Here is a 14,792-nt window from a genome sequence, read left to right on the forward strand (position 1 = left end):
CACCATCAGGTTTCTCTCTTATTTCTATTTTTTTTTTCTTGTACATATAAATTAGGTCTATCTTATCAATTATCATTAAGTGATTTAGGGATGACTAATTGACTATAACACATTGGATTCAGATTTATTTTGTTTTCTAAGTGTATGAGTGTATTATGTATATGTGTTTGGCTAATTGCATTATATAGGTATTCCTTTCAATTAACTCAATTATTCCATGATATAAATAATCTACTTTAAAATACTTGCCCATCACTAGAATTTACATTGCTGATTTTTCTATTTGTTCTCTTTGTTGGTTCAAGAAAAATTATGATGAAAACAATAACTCTTGTAAAGACATTTTGAACTTTCAAAGTTGTGGTCCAAAGCTATTTAATGATGATTAAAATCTCATCTAACTGTTTTATAATATAACGATATGTAAAATAAAAGAAAATTAAATTATTGGTGAAGAATGAATAAATATTAGTTTAAATTTAAGTTTAATTAAATTATTCTTCTAATTCGAATTCTAATTTGGTAATCCAGTTTATGCTACAATGAAGAGATTTTATCCTCCGGTATCTTCCAAGTTGCCACAATCAAGTTCATCCTCTTTAATTGTTACTCCCGTGGAAGAAAATTTAAACCAATTAGTAGAACAACCTCAATCCTCTAAAAAACAAAGACAAGGAATATATCTCGATTCTTTAAAGACTGATCCAAAGGAGAGATTACCCATTAGAGATTATCATCCAAATGAGCGTGATGAGATTAGAAGAGGTCCTTGCCAACCCCGATATCATAAGTTTCCTCAAAGAGATTTTTCGGGCTTAAAATGTCGTTTCAATCCTAAATGGTTTAAAGGATATCATAATTGGTTGGAGTATAGTGTGATTGAAGATGCAGCGTACTGTTTGTATTGTTATTTATTTTAAGATGAAGGCATTCATCAAGGTGGAGGTGATGTATTTTCAAGTTTAGGATTTAAGAGCTGGCACAAAAAGAACAGATTAGATATGCATGAGTCGAGCAGTATTCATAATCAGGCAAAAAGGAAATGTGAAGGTCTATTAAAACAAAAGCAGTCAATTCAAACTTTATTTGATAGGCAATCCACTCAAACCAAGCTCGAATACAAAATTCGCTCGAAGGCTTAAATTGAGGTGGTGAGACTCCTATTGAATCAAGGATTGGCATTCCGTGGACATCGTGAAGATGAATCATCATTAAACAAGGGTAACTTTCTTGAGATTCTTTCATGGTATGCAGAGAGGTGCGATAAAATTCGTGATCTTGTGTTGAAAAAGGCTCCAAAGAATGATCAGTTGACTTCTCATAAAATTCAGAAAGACATTATCATTGCATGTAAAATTGAAACAGTTAAAGCAATTATGGACGATCTAAATGGAAACTTTTTTGCATTGCTAGTTGATGAATCATGTGATGTATCACGCAAAGAGCAATTAGCTATTTTCATGCGATATGTTAATAGATGTGGATCTGTGGTGGAGCATTTTATTGGGATCGTTCATGTTCGTAATACTACTGCTTTGTGTTTAAAGAAAACAATTGTTGATTACCTTGCTCAACATTCTTTGAGTTTATCTTATGTGCGTGGACAATGCTATGATGGAGCAAGCAACATGCAAGGGGATTTGCGTGGCCTCAAAACTTTGATTCAACAATAAAGTAAATCTGCTTATTCCATTCATTGTTTTGCACACCAACTTCAATTGACTCTTGTTGCGGTATCCAAAAAGTGTCTTGAAGTGGGAGAACTTGTATTGTTGGTTTCTAATGTATTGAATATAGTGGGAGGTTCTTTTAAACGTATGGATGATCTTCGAGAATCTCAAGCAGAAAAAGTTCAAGAGGCATTAGACATGGGTGAACTTGAAACTGGTAGGGGTTTGAATCAAGAATTTGATCTTGCTAGAGCTGCAGATACTCGTTGGGGTTTGCACTACAAATCTTTTAAGAACTTTATTTCCATGTTTGGCTCAATTATTGATGTTCTTGATACTATCGTTGTTGATGCCCGAACTTTAGAAGAAAGAGCTAAGGCAAAGGGATATCTTAACACTTGTCAAACATTTGAGGTTGCTTTCGTGTTGCACCTAATGAGAGATGTTTTGGGGATCACAAATGAGCTTAATACATCCTTACAAAAAAAGGAGCAAGATATTGCAAATGCTATTCTACTTGTTGAAGTGGCAAAGAGACGGTTGCAAAAGCTAAGAGAAGAAGAATGGGATTCACTTATTGATAAGGTATCTGCATTTTGTGTCAAGTATAATATTTTGATACAAAACTTTGATGAACTCTATGTTAACTCTGGAAGATCTCGACATAAAGTTGCTGATTATACTATTTTGCATCACTATCGTGTTGATATATTTTTTTAAGATTATTGATTGGCAAGTTCAAGAACCCAATGCTCGTTTTAATGAGGTGACAACGAACTTGCTTATTGGAGTAGCTTGCTTAAATCCAGTTGACTCATTTTCCAGTTTTGACATAAACAAGATATTGAGGATGGCTGAATTATATCCTGATGATTTTGATGAGAATATAACGGTTACACTCAAGAATCAGCTTGAAACTTATATTGTTGATGTTCGTGATGTTGATGAAAGGTTCTCAAATCTACAAGGACTTGTTGATCTTTCTGAAACACTAGTTAAGACAAAGAAGCATTTGAATTATCCATTTGTGTTTCCCCTTGTGAAATTTGCTTTGCTTCTACCTGTTGCCACTGCTACCGTTGAAAGAACTTTTTCGGCGATGAAGTTGACCAAGAGTGAATTGTGAAACCGAATGAATGACGAATTCATGAGCGGTTGTTTGGTACCTTATGTAGAAAGAAAACTTTTTAACACCATTTTCTGATGAGACTATTATGAATACGTTTCAGGAAATGAAAACTCGTAGATGACAGTTGTAATAATATATTTTTTTGTTGACCTCTTTATATATTTGCTTCTTCGTATTTTGAACCCCGCTTGATAAAAATCCTGGGTCAGCCACTGCTGGTGGTGGAGCTCCCTTGTCCAAGAGATGTAAACTTTTATTTATGTAGATATACTATAGATTGAATCTCCATAGCTTATTCATGTGTTTATTTCTCTCTATATATATATTAAGAATCATTTTAGTAAAAATCCTAAATCCACTTCTGAAAATACCATTGGTAAATGGCAAGTATAGGTGGCAAGTCTTGTGAAGTGGTCCAATGGGTCCCTGATTAAGAGAATATACTTTGGGCTTGGATCCAAAATCTGTGTGGGCTTATTACAATTAGCTGACTTGCAAGATATGGATAGAGGTAACTTTTATAAGCCCATCATTTCTCCAGAATAATACAAACATTGCTAATGGTCCCTAAATTGGACCACAATTTTATAGGAATTTCCTAATTGGGCCCACTTTGTCTAGGCTCGTTTCCAGCATGGGTAACTAGGCCCATTTATGTAACATGAGTTTTGGATATTTTGAAATAAAATAAAATAAACTCTAAAAGCAAAATAATAATAATAATAAATAAACTATCCATGATGTTAACTTATCAGTTGCACTTTTCAGGGGCTTCTTGGTCTATAGCTTTGTTTTTCCCTTTAAGATACTACTGTGAGAGGTGTGTACTTGTTCTTACATTCCATAGATATTTCTGAAAAAAAAAAGTAATATAAATATTATAAACTGCAAATATCGACTTGTTCATAGTTATTTTTATATCCAATCTCTAAGTCTGCAAAAAGAAAAAGAAAATGAATTTCATGGAAGGAGAGAATTAAGGAAAATTATATCGATAGAAACAAATTTTCTCTGACATTATTGTTCTAATAAAGTATGACATTATAGCACATACATTACTACTCAGAAATACTACTAGTATATGTTATTCTACTAACATTTAAGTATTTAAACACAATTTTAACTACAAAAAGTTGTGATTTATGTTACTATTTTGTACTTCTGTTTATAATTATGTAAACTTTATTTCAAAAACTTAAGAAAGCGGTCTAACTTCATAATTGCACCGGTTCTTATACTTATTCGAACCTAATCCATACATCAAATCCAATAATTGCGTGATATATCTCTATTACATGCGAATTACTAATACTTAATCCTAGTTATTTAATATGTATATTTTTCGTAATTTATTACCTTTTCATATCTATCACTTAACATGGTAAATTAGTGTTTTTCCCGGGTAATACTTTTTGGAGGAAATGTTTAATTTTCTCTATCCCTGGAATGAGTCTTAATCAATCTTATCCCATTATCTATTCAAGATAACATTTATAATCCAATTTGTCCAATTTTTAGACTTCGATATAATATATTGGTAGATATAATATATTTTTAGTTACTTTAATGTTTCTCCTTACATACGGGCTTGAATTTATTTTATGATCCAAACACGTAAAAAATAATAATAATAATAATAATAATAATAATAATAATAATAATGATGAGTGAAGGTGAAGACACAATAGTTGACTCACTACCATCTTTATCCTGCTAGGAAAATACTAGCACATTCTTGGTTGTAAATTTTCTTTTATCCTGAGGAACAGTTGATTTGGTGGTTCTTTAGCTAAGTAGACTATTTTGTCATTTTATTTTATGTTAACCTACATTATGCGTTGTTTCATTTTTATTACATTATGCATTTATATCGTTTGTCGCATTTCCCTTTTGTCCATTTTCTTACAATTGTTGTTTTCCGCCTAGTAAAAAAAAGTAAAGAAACGTACTCAAAAGATAGATGCGAAAGAAGCAACAAAATTCATCGTAGTAAAATGCATAAAAACCTTTAAAGTGAATTAGAGATTCTCAGTCGTAACTATTTTACTTCGTTTACTTTCGATTATGAAGGTTAGCCTTTGAGTAAATATGTCTTATTAGTTCATGAGTTCAAGTCCTGAAATTAGGTACTGACGCTTATGTCAGGATATGATGTCGACATTACACTTCTTCGGGATGCGGCTCTTCCCCAACCCTGCAAAATCACAGTATATTTCGTGCATCGGACAACTTTCTTTTTTTTTTTTTTTACAGATATATCGACTATAGTATTCAGCGCGTGCATGGTAAAATATATGTTCACGTGCATTTTCTATTACTTCATATAGGAGATCACATAGACATATATATTGCATCAGACAATTTTATGGGCACGTGAATCCATGGTTTTCCTCCAATTTAGATATTTTATGTATATATTTACTAGAATTGATCTAATATTATCTGGTGACACTCATGCTCTAAAGAGGCTAAATGTTACACTTGCATGTCGGTAAATGTTCAGATGGCTTTCTATTTCAAAATGGGGGAGGAGCGGGTACTATACAGGTTAATTTTGAGTTACATATACTGATAATAAATATAGTGTGAGTTTTTTTATACTAGTTTTACATGTTATTTAGTTGATTTTCTATGTGATTGAAATTATTACGACAAACAATTACCTATTGTTGTAATATATATCATCTTAACATAATGATGTAAAAGATTCTATAAAAAATTAAACTTATAATATTTGCAGTTCTTGCTATATAATTCAGAGAACTGTTAAAACTAGCAACATCGTCAAAGGGCAGGCATGGGAATTTTTTGATAAGCTATACCCCGAAATAACAATATTTGTTTTTGCCCTTTCCCTTTTGGGATTATAGACCAGATTTTGGGGAAAGGGCAACTTTTCATTAAAAACTATTACTACTACAATTTGAAAGGTTATATAATAATCCTAGTCTTTTCAAAAATTATATATAAGATTTGGAGTATCAATTTTTCCACTTATCATTGGTTTCTTAGTCTTTTCGAAATAAACTTTAACTAATTGAAACTAGAAAAAAAAATTACTTCCGCTACAGTATATATCATAAATTTTTATAATTTAAAATATTTGAAAATGTATGAAAAAATAATATTGTAAAAGAAAAATTGTTTGACTTCTCAAAAAACAATAGTCATATAAAGTGGAACGTAAAGAGTAACTCTTTTTGGTTATGATTTGTAAATTTAAAAATATATCTAGTTATAAAAAAATTATATGATTCACAATTCCTACTTTCCCCATAATTTAAAAGTGTAATATTATAAAACAATTAATGTCTTAAATATGAAAGATATAAATATCTAGTAGCACTCTTCTCAAAAGAAAAAATGTTGACACTTGTACATCAAATATCATCATCTATTCATGGAGAGAGAGAAAGTATATCTCAAAGTACCATAAGAAGTATTGAATATAATTCTTTCACCCTTAATTTGATCATATATCTAAATTAGTCGGACTAGAGTGCACCGAAAACTATACTATATGGTTATAACTTATAAAGGAAAAAGGATTAACTTAATGCAAGACAATCTAACAAAAGAGTCTCATTCAAATTCAGAGAGCATAGACATGGACATTTGGATAGAGAAATTGGATCAAAATTTCAGACTAATTCTCATCCTCAACAGAAGAGGGACCCTTTGAAATCCCTTTGATTACAACTTCATCCAATCAGAAACAAGAATCAAGGATCAACTTTCATAACATGGCCAATAGAAAAAAAGATAAGGCCTCATATGTGGACCCAAAAGTAAAGTCTCCCATTCCCTGTAGAAAACTCCCAAAAAAACCTCAAAATAAAAAGAGCTTTAATTTGCTGTAAAAGTACATTTGTGGGTCAATTCCTCTTTTCCTCAAATAATTGCACTTTCGCTTTTCAACAGTAATACATAAAGATCTAACTCAACATATCTCCTCAGTTTTTCTCTTTCAATGAATCGAAATTCCAAAGACTAAAAAAACACATACACTTTTCTTGATATTTCTAGCTATATTTATATTTTACAACGTTTATTTTATCTATGGTTTCGGACAGAAAATTGGCAAGTGCAATGGGTGGAAAAACAACAAGAGCTTGTGACAATTGTATTAGGAAAAGGGCACGTTGGTATTGTCCAGCCGATGATGCATTTTTATGTCAAAATTGTGATTCTTCTGTTCATTCAGCTAATCCTTTAGCTCGTAGACATGAAAGAGTTCGTCTTAAAACATCACCACTCAAAGAATCTTCACCAGACGAAAACTTTCCCAATTTGGAAAGTCCAGTCTCAGTTTCACTCCCATCGTGGCATCGTGGATTTACTCGAAAGGCTCGAACTCCTAGGAATGGGAGAAAGGTTAGTAAATCTACCGAGGAGGAGGAGGAGGAGGAGGAGGAGGAGGAGGAAGAAGTTATACTTAAGAACCCTATTCATCTTGTTCCTGAGATATTAAGCGATGAAAATTCGCTTGATGAGAACGAAGAGCAACTTTTATATCGAGTACCTATATTCGATCCATTTGTAGCTGAGCTCTGCACGTCTGCCACCAGAAATGATCAGATTGAGAACGTGCAAACAGCAACAGAGACAGATCCAGAATTTAAACTTGAATCTAAGGAGATGCATAAGCATGATATTTGTAACGACGATTTAAATACGTTTCATGGGATGTTACCATCTGAAATGGAGCTAGCAGAATTTGCAGCTGATGTTGAAAGTTTACTAGGGAAAGGACTTGAAGATGAGTCATTTGATATGGAAGGGTTAGGTCTTTTAGGGGGTTGTAATAAGGAGGAAAATTCAATGGAATGTTCTATGGTTAGTAATGAGAAAGTAAAAATTGAAGATGAAGTTGTTATGGATACAACTACTACTAGCCATGACATTGATATTAATGGTGACACCTTTGAGTTCAAAATCGATTACGATTCGCCGATAAATATTAATGGAGAAGATGAAGTTGGAGAAGTAGTTATGAAGATTAATGGTGAAGATGGTGTTGTTGGGGATGGAAATTATAATGAGAAAAAGAAGATTTTATTGAATCTTGATTATGAAAGTGTATTAACAGCATGGGCTGATCAAAGGTCTCCTTGGACTAATGGTGAAAGGCCAGAATTGGATTCCAATGACTGTTGGCCAGATTGCATGGTATGTTCTTAATTTCTTTTTTTTTCTGAGATTATAAGTTTGGTCTAATGGAATTGATTGGCTGAAAAAAGTATAGTCCATTGTTTGTTGATTGCATAATATTGAAAATCAAGTGTCTTTTGATTTCTTATTTCTAGATTAAAAAATGCAATAAACTAGGGCGTGTCACTGTTCCTAATAGCTTTTTCACTGTCACTCACTGTATACAAATTAAAACTGTTCTTTTTACGTTTAGTTCGGGAAAAAATAGAATAGATTGGCTACCTTTCGACTGTTAATGAAGAATTTTTTGTTGTACAATGTGCGCATATAATATTAGGTATTTGAACAAAAATATTTTAGGCATTCTCTTCATTTCAAGTTGGAAGTTGAGATTTTGAAATTTTGGAGCAAAGTAATAAATTAACAAAATAAACCATTGTTTTTTCAAAAACAGAATGATATGCATGTTTTCTTCTTTTAGTTACCAGCACGAGTGTGTAATGTGTTCTTTTATTAAACACTATGAAGGAGAAATATTCATGCAAAATTTGTAGGAGTATCTCAATTTCCACTTCTTTTCTCCAACTAAATAAAGATTTAACTTATCTACACTAATAATGTAAAAATAAATTAACAGTATAATTTAACATGTTATATCATGTTCAGGCAACTAATTCCACTTATTATGATAAGTTACCTCTAAACTTGAACAAGAAAATATTTCAAGGGTGTTCAAATTTGAATAAGAAATTTTACTTATGAGACCCTCTTGACCACCCTTTGTCACTGAGCTATGATTCTTCATTGTTGTAAGGGTGTTCAATATGTATTACATGCATGTAACTCCAAAATTTTACATATATACACAGTGTTAATTTTCCGACATTTTCCAACGAAGGGTGGTCAGTTGACCACCTTTGCTACACTGTAGCTTCGCCCCTGATTAGTGGTTAATTAATAAGTTTGGGTATTTTTTTACAGGGAAACTGTGGAACAATTCATCCATATGGAATAATGAACGGACATACAACAATGATAGACAGAGGAAGAGAAGCAAGAGTATCAAGGTATAGGGAGAAGCGGCGAACGAGGTTGTTTTCTAAGAAAATAAGGTACGAGGTTAGAAAACTGAATGCTGAGAAAAGGCCTAGAATGAAAGGAAGGTTTGTTAAAAGATCCAATTTAGTCCCTAATTACCCTTTGCTTAAATAATTAGTGTTAATTTAATTTTTTACCAGCCAAGTTTACGTACTAATTGTAGTACAAGTAAACTTGGAGAGCTTTAGTAGTATGTATGTATGTATGTATGTATGTATGTATGTATATAGAGAAATAAATAGCTATGCTATAACAATTTTGTCATTTTGAATTAGGACTTTTTGGATGTAACATACTCTCCAAAGTGTTCTTACTTTTTGACAGGAGAAGAATAAAAAATCTAGAAATTGAAATTGTTCTTGTCTTATAATTTTCAACTTTTGAATTTCGCTATGAAACTATTAAATTATCTCTTTAGATGTATACTGAAATGCCCATTGAGTTTTTTAGCAGTAAATTGACAAAGTGATCTCTAATACTTTTGCATTTGTACGATTTTATGTTTAAGTGTTCATTTTATTCCGATGAGATCTTAAATATTTGAACATACTTTTAAATAACCACAGCAAGGAAATCGTACAACGTTCGTCACCTTTTCTCTAGAATTCAAAACATTACATTCATATGTGTTGCAAGTTTCTCTGATATAAATCTGATTAGGTTAGAAAACAATGTAAAGGAATGGTAAAAATTGAGAACTGAATTTATACAAATTACTACGACAGGGCGTTTAGACAATCATAACTCTTTAAGTGCAGTTAACATAAAAAGTGACTTTTATCTAAATATTGAGTTAAATGAGAAGATGAAAACCAAGAGATTGAAGTTGACCAGTAGAATCATTATTAAAAGTGGACCTGTTTTTAAATATAGATCTTGGCCTTTTCTCACAGGTCGACGTGGTTGACGTGCTTAGTGGACCCATTAATTTTTTTATGTGATTCTGTACGTGTAAGTAGGGGTGTAAGTCAGTGTAAGTAGGGATGTAACTGAGGCGGTTTGGTTCGGTTTTTTATTAAACCAAAATCAAATCAATTATGTCGATTTATTAAATTTATAATCAAATCAAACCAACATAAATTCAGTTTTTTCGATTTCGGTTATTGTCGATTTTTTTGATTTCCTCGGTTTTTCGGTTTATTTTCGATTTTCCTTTTAAGTTATATTATACTTGAAAAGAGAGATCAAATAATCGCCATTCACCAATTGTATGCATGATTACTATTCATTAAAATAATATATGAGGAAGAGCAATTGTTCGTATGAATTATAATTCCAAGACCTTCCATAATAGAAAATGACAACAAACATGTGATAAACCAAAAGCTACAACCCAACTTGTAGTTCCACAAAAAATATTAAGTTAATTAAAGTTGGCCTAAGCAGCAAGCAACAAGCAGCAAGCAGCCAAGCACCATGAATAGGTTGACACTATTTAATTTAACTGAAATTCTGAATTAATCAATATTCAAAAGGTCACCTGGACATTCTGGGAGAAAAAAATAGTTACATGTTAAACAATATAAAGATAGAATTAAATTCAATACAAATTAAATATATAAAATTACCATCTTCAACTTGCTCAATTTTCTTATTTTCTTCTAGATAGTCTTAAAGGTTGCATTCCTTAGGTGACTTTATCCATTGTTGAGTGCAAATAAGAGCTTCTACCGTCTTTGGTGATAAAGAACTTCGGTAAGAATCGAGAATTCGACCGCCGGTACTAAAAGCTGACTCAGATGCAACAGTAGAAATAAGAATTGAAAGAACATCCCTTGCCATTTTTGAAAGAATTGAATATTTACTAGATGAAGCTTTCCATCATACCAAGATATTTAAATCCTTGGTCTTCTCCACATTATCCGTCAAGTATTTCTCAAGCTCAGATTTTTTCTCAACATCTCCCTCATCTTCCAAATGTTTCACCCAGCGAGATAGCAAAATATCACCAACTTCACTCACCATACTAGTTTCACCTCTAGAATTGTCATTAGAAGATTCAGAGAAAGAATTATTGTAATGATCATATAAACGAGTCAAAGCACCTGTCACCTTATCTGATTTTAATTTTTTCACCAAAGGATTATATGATATACTAAGAATGAAGTTCACATACTTCATCTTATATCTGGGATCCAACACAACAACAATGAACAATAACATGTTCAAATTCTCAAACTTACCCCAGTATTTATCAAACTTTCCTTTCATCATGTTAGCCATATCAATCAAAATAAGATCTCCACTATAAGAATACTTTATAATAGCATTTCGAACATTAAAAAATTCATGGAAGAATGCATTCGAAATAACATATAAGCTTCCTGAAAATTTTAAAGTGGTCTGGTAAAAAATATTAAGGAACATGATAAAAGCTTTCACAATCTTCCAATCATCAGCAGATGGATGTCCTTTTGTTACCTCTCGAAAATACTTTTGGTACTTATGGTCATCCACGTACATTCTTGTAAAGGCCTGTTCAAATTTCACAGTTGTATCTAACATTGTATATGTAGAGTTTCACCTAGTCTCAACATCAAGACTCAAAAGACCATGATTGTCTATCTTAACTTTCTCAACATGTGACTTGAAAGAAGCAAACCTTGAAGATGAAGACTTGACATATTTTACCGCATTTCTAATACGATAAATGGGCTCAATTTGTTCATCCAATCCATCTTTTATAATCAAGTTCAAAATATGTGCATTACATCTAACATGTAAAAACTCATTTCCCAATATTACTCCTTTCCAGTCATCAATACGTGCCTTCAAATGCTTAATAGCAGCATCATTCGCACTTGCATTATCTAGCATCACCGTAAACAAGTTATCAATACCCCACTCTAACATACAAGCTTCAATACCCTTAGCAATAGTCTCTCCCTTATGATCTCGTGTTTGGAAAAAGTTAAGTATCTTCTTTTGTATATTCTATTCACCATCAATCCAATGGGCGGTGACAACCATATAAGTAAAGTTTTGGAATGATAACTATGTATCACTAGTAAGACATACATGCTGGTTCTTGATAAGTTTTTTCAATTTTTCTTTCTCCTCTTGATAAATCTTCAAACAATCTCTAGCTACAGTTACACGAGAAGGTAATTCAAAATTAGGCAAAGCCTTAGCCATTAACTTTTAAAATCCTTCTCCCTCAACAACTTTAAATGACTGCTCGTCAATAATAACAAATCCGGTAATTGCCCTCCTAATATCCTACACATTATACACCACCCTTTCAATAGAACTTTTACCAGTTTCTTGTCCCCCTTTCTTGGATAGGTGTAAGTTTCAATGTAGATTGCTTCTTATCAACAAATCTAAAGGGAGATTTAAGACACATCAAATTTAAATGATTCCACAAAGTAGAAGTTCCATTAGTCTTGGTCTCGGAAGTAAAGTGTTTTACACAATAATTGTATTTTGCTCTACATTTGCCTCCTTTATCAATAAATTTTGTAAAGTGATTCCAAATCTGAGATGTTTCTCTTCCAGTATTACCAGGCTTAGAATCGGGATCTGAAGAATTTGTCCTTTTTTGCTTTTTAGGAGGAGTGCATATATGGGGAGTGCTTTTACCTTTCTTTTGAGGTGCCCCCGACACAATTAGAGAATCATTGACAATTATCTCCACATCTATTCCAGTGGTAGTTTCCATTTAGAAAGAGAGTCTCTACACATAATAAAATATTCAAATTACTTACTGAAATTTAAAGAAAAAATAATGAGAAAAAAGATAAGTTCGAAAGCTTCTCAAATTCAGGTTACTTCATAGAGAACCTTTAACATTAAGCAATGATTTCATCACAAATGTAAGTGCAATATTGGAGTAAAAGAACACAACTCGTAATATCAAATTTCAGGACCAACAATCTAATATAACAATTATACCCAAATTTAAAGGGACAAAATAACATAATTAGTTTAATCAAATACTTTAGCTTAACAATTTGTATTGGAGTAGTAAGACTAATATATAATTACAAAGTTGAACAGTGGCTCGAAATTGCAAAGAAGGAAGCTCAACGTGAAGTGGATGGAAGGGTTTTCACTATTTGGGGTTCTTTGACTTTGGAGTTGGAAGATAGGAAAGATACGGAAGAATGAAGAGTGAAGACAAGGAATAACCTATTTTATTGTCTTTTCTTATTGGGTTTTAGTTTGGGCTTCAAATTTGGGTTGTGTAGTTAGAACTTAAAATCTATTAAGTGGATAGTGAATTTACAAGCCCACAAATAAATAATATCTCAAGACATTGAAAACTATAAAATAATTTAGAAAATACTTACAAATTAGAATTTAATGATTATTTTTTATGTATAAATTAGAAAACTATTATTTTTTATGTCGGTTTGATTTAGATTCGGTTTGACTTTCTTTTTTTGTTAATACCAAACCAAACCAAGCATGATCGATTTTTTATTTTCCAACACCAAATCACAAGTCGGTTTTTTTTCTTCGGTTTTACTTGGTTCGTCAGTTCGGTTTGGCTTGACGGGTTAGCTTGTACACCCCCACGTGTAAGGAAAGAAAGATAAAATCTTATCTAAATAGTTGTTTACTTCAAATTATATTAATTCATTATAATTACTTAATTCAATGAGGTGAAATATGCAATAATTAGCCAAAGTAAAATGAGGAAAGTGTATGTGCAAATGCATGTCATGTATCTGTTGATGTAGTGTAAGTATTCAGTGTGAGTGCGTTTTTACCGAGAGAGAAAATGGAAAACATAAACCCATTTACTACTAGAAATTCGGCAAAGCCCGACCAAGGTCGACCGATCAACTTTGGTCTGTCAAAAAACCGGCCAAAAAATCGACCAAAGTTGGTCGGTTTTTCAAAATATTTTTTTTACGAAACCGATCAACTTTGGTTGGTTTTCTTTGGTGTAAGGGAAACTATTTTTGAGTCCCGCGAAATTTATGTTTCAAGAAACCGATCAACTTTGGTCGGTTTTTTAATTAAAATAAATAAAAATTAATATTAAAAAATCGACCAAAATTGGTCATTTAATTCGGCCGGTCATTTAAAAAAACCGACCAACTTTGGTCGGTAATTTTACTTTTTAATACAACCGATCAACTTTGGTCGGTTATTTTCGTGCGGAAATACAATTAAAGAGTATAAATCAAATAAAAGACAGTCTTAAAACAAAATGTACTAATGGTCTAGTGGTAGAATAGTATCCTGCCACAGTACAGACCCCGGTTCGATTTCAGATGGTGAATCTTTTTATTACATAATTAAAATACCGACCAACTTTGGTCGGTTTTTTTTTGTAATATTTTTTTTTTGAATTTAATTGACCGACCAAAGTTGGTCAGTAATTTCCGACCAACTTTGGTCGGTATGCCTTTCCGACCACAAAAATACCGTCCACACGTAAATGGTCGCGTTTTGGTCAGTTTTTGGCCATTATCGATCAACGTTAATCGATTTTTACCGGATTTCTAGTAGTGATTGCACCACTTTAATATTCTTTCCACTCATTAACCTAGCGTAAACTTGAAAAAAAGAGTTCTCGAGGATGAGATGAAAAATAATTTTTAGAAGTTGAAATTGTATTCGGACATACATATATATTTTACTTGAAAAACATTTGAAATTTTGTGAGAAGAAAACTTCAAATACTTGAAAAACTAGTCTAAATCACTTTTTGAAATTGAAAAATTCATCTTCATAAATTGCTCTAAAGCTGGTCCCTTTTTATAAGCAAATAATATTTTAAAAGAAAAAAA

At 32.0% G+C, this 14,792-nt stretch overlaps 4 protein-coding genes across 4 annotated transcripts; 3 read left to right on the plus strand and 1 right to left on the minus strand.

Annotated features, from left to right (window-relative positions):
• Window positions 1–542: 542 nt before the first annotated feature.
• Window positions 543–1,673, plus strand: LOC138900395 (uncharacterized). The gene is made up of 3 exons (XM_070187133.1): window positions 543–765; window positions 922–1,050; window positions 1,174–1,673. Exons 1-3 carry the CDS (start codon window positions 543–545, stop codon window positions 1,671–1,673), a joined length of 852 nt encoding a protein of 283 aa, XP_070043234.1.
• Window positions 1,674–1,817: 144 nt separating this feature from the next.
• On the plus strand, window positions 1,818–2,796 carry LOC104117909 (uncharacterized). The gene is made up of 2 exons (XM_009629040.3): window positions 1,818–2,255; window positions 2,392–2,796. The coding sequence occupies exons 1-2, from the start codon at window positions 1,818–1,820 to the stop codon at window positions 2,794–2,796; spliced, it is 843 nt and encodes a 280-aa protein (XP_009627335.3).
• Window positions 2,797–6,720: 3,924 nt separating this feature from the next.
• LOC104117906 (zinc finger protein CONSTANS-LIKE 16-like) lies at window positions 6,721–9,254 on the plus strand. The gene is made up of 2 exons (XM_009629038.4): window positions 6,721–7,968; window positions 8,932–9,254. The coding sequence occupies exons 1-2, from the start codon at window positions 6,859–6,861 to the stop codon at window positions 9,160–9,162; spliced, it is 1,341 nt and encodes a 446-aa protein (XP_009627333.1). The 5' UTR covers window positions 6,721–6,858; the 3' UTR covers window positions 9,163–9,254.
• Window positions 9,255–10,869: 1,615 nt separating this feature from the next.
• Window positions 10,870–11,553, minus strand: LOC104117907 (zinc finger BED domain-containing protein RICESLEEPER 2-like). The gene has a single exon (XM_009629039.2). It carries the CDS (start codon window positions 11,551–11,553, stop codon window positions 10,870–10,872), a length of 684 nt encoding a protein of 227 aa, XP_009627334.2.
• Between the last annotated feature and the right edge of the window lie 3,239 nt (window positions 11,554–14,792).

Source organism: Nicotiana tomentosiformis, chromosome 10 (genome assembly GCF_000390325.3).
Source record: "Nicotiana tomentosiformis chromosome 10, ASM39032v3, whole genome shotgun sequence".
Lineage (NCBI taxonomy): Eukaryota > Viridiplantae > Streptophyta > Magnoliopsida > Solanales > Solanaceae > Nicotiana > Nicotiana tomentosiformis.

Bases quoted from the DNA above. Each gene is read 5' to 3' on its own strand.
- LOC138900395 (XM_070187133.1), top strand. From the start codon at position 543: ATGAAGAGATTTTATCCTCCGGTATCTTCCAAGTTGCCACAATCAAGT. The intron at 766-921 runs GTCCTTGCCAAC...ATTTATTTTAAG, and splicing joins GCGTGATGAGATTAGAAGAG to ATGAAGGCATTCATCAAGGT. The intron at 1,051-1,173 runs GTCTATTAAAAC...TATTGAATCAAG, and splicing joins GGCAAAAAGGAAATGTGAAG to GATTGGCATTCCGTGGACAT.
- LOC104117906 (XM_009629038.4), top strand. From the start codon at position 6,859: ATGGTTTCGGACAGAAAATTGGCAAGTGCAATGGGTGGAAAAACAACA. The intron at 7,969-8,931 runs GTATGTTCTTAA...ATTTTTTTACAG, and splicing joins ACTGTTGGCCAGATTGCATG to GGAAACTGTGGAACAATTCA.
- LOC104117909 (XM_009629040.3), top strand. From the start codon at position 1,818: ATGGATGATCTTCGAGAATCTCAAGCAGAAAAAGTTCAAGAGGCATTA. The intron at 2,256-2,391 runs GTATCTGCATTT...TATTTTTTTAAG, and splicing joins GGGATTCACTTATTGATAAG to ATTATTGATTGGCAAGTTCA.
- LOC104117907 (XM_009629039.2), bottom strand. From the start codon at position 11,553: ATGTTAGATACAACTGTGAAATTTGAACAGGCCTTTACAAGAATGTAC.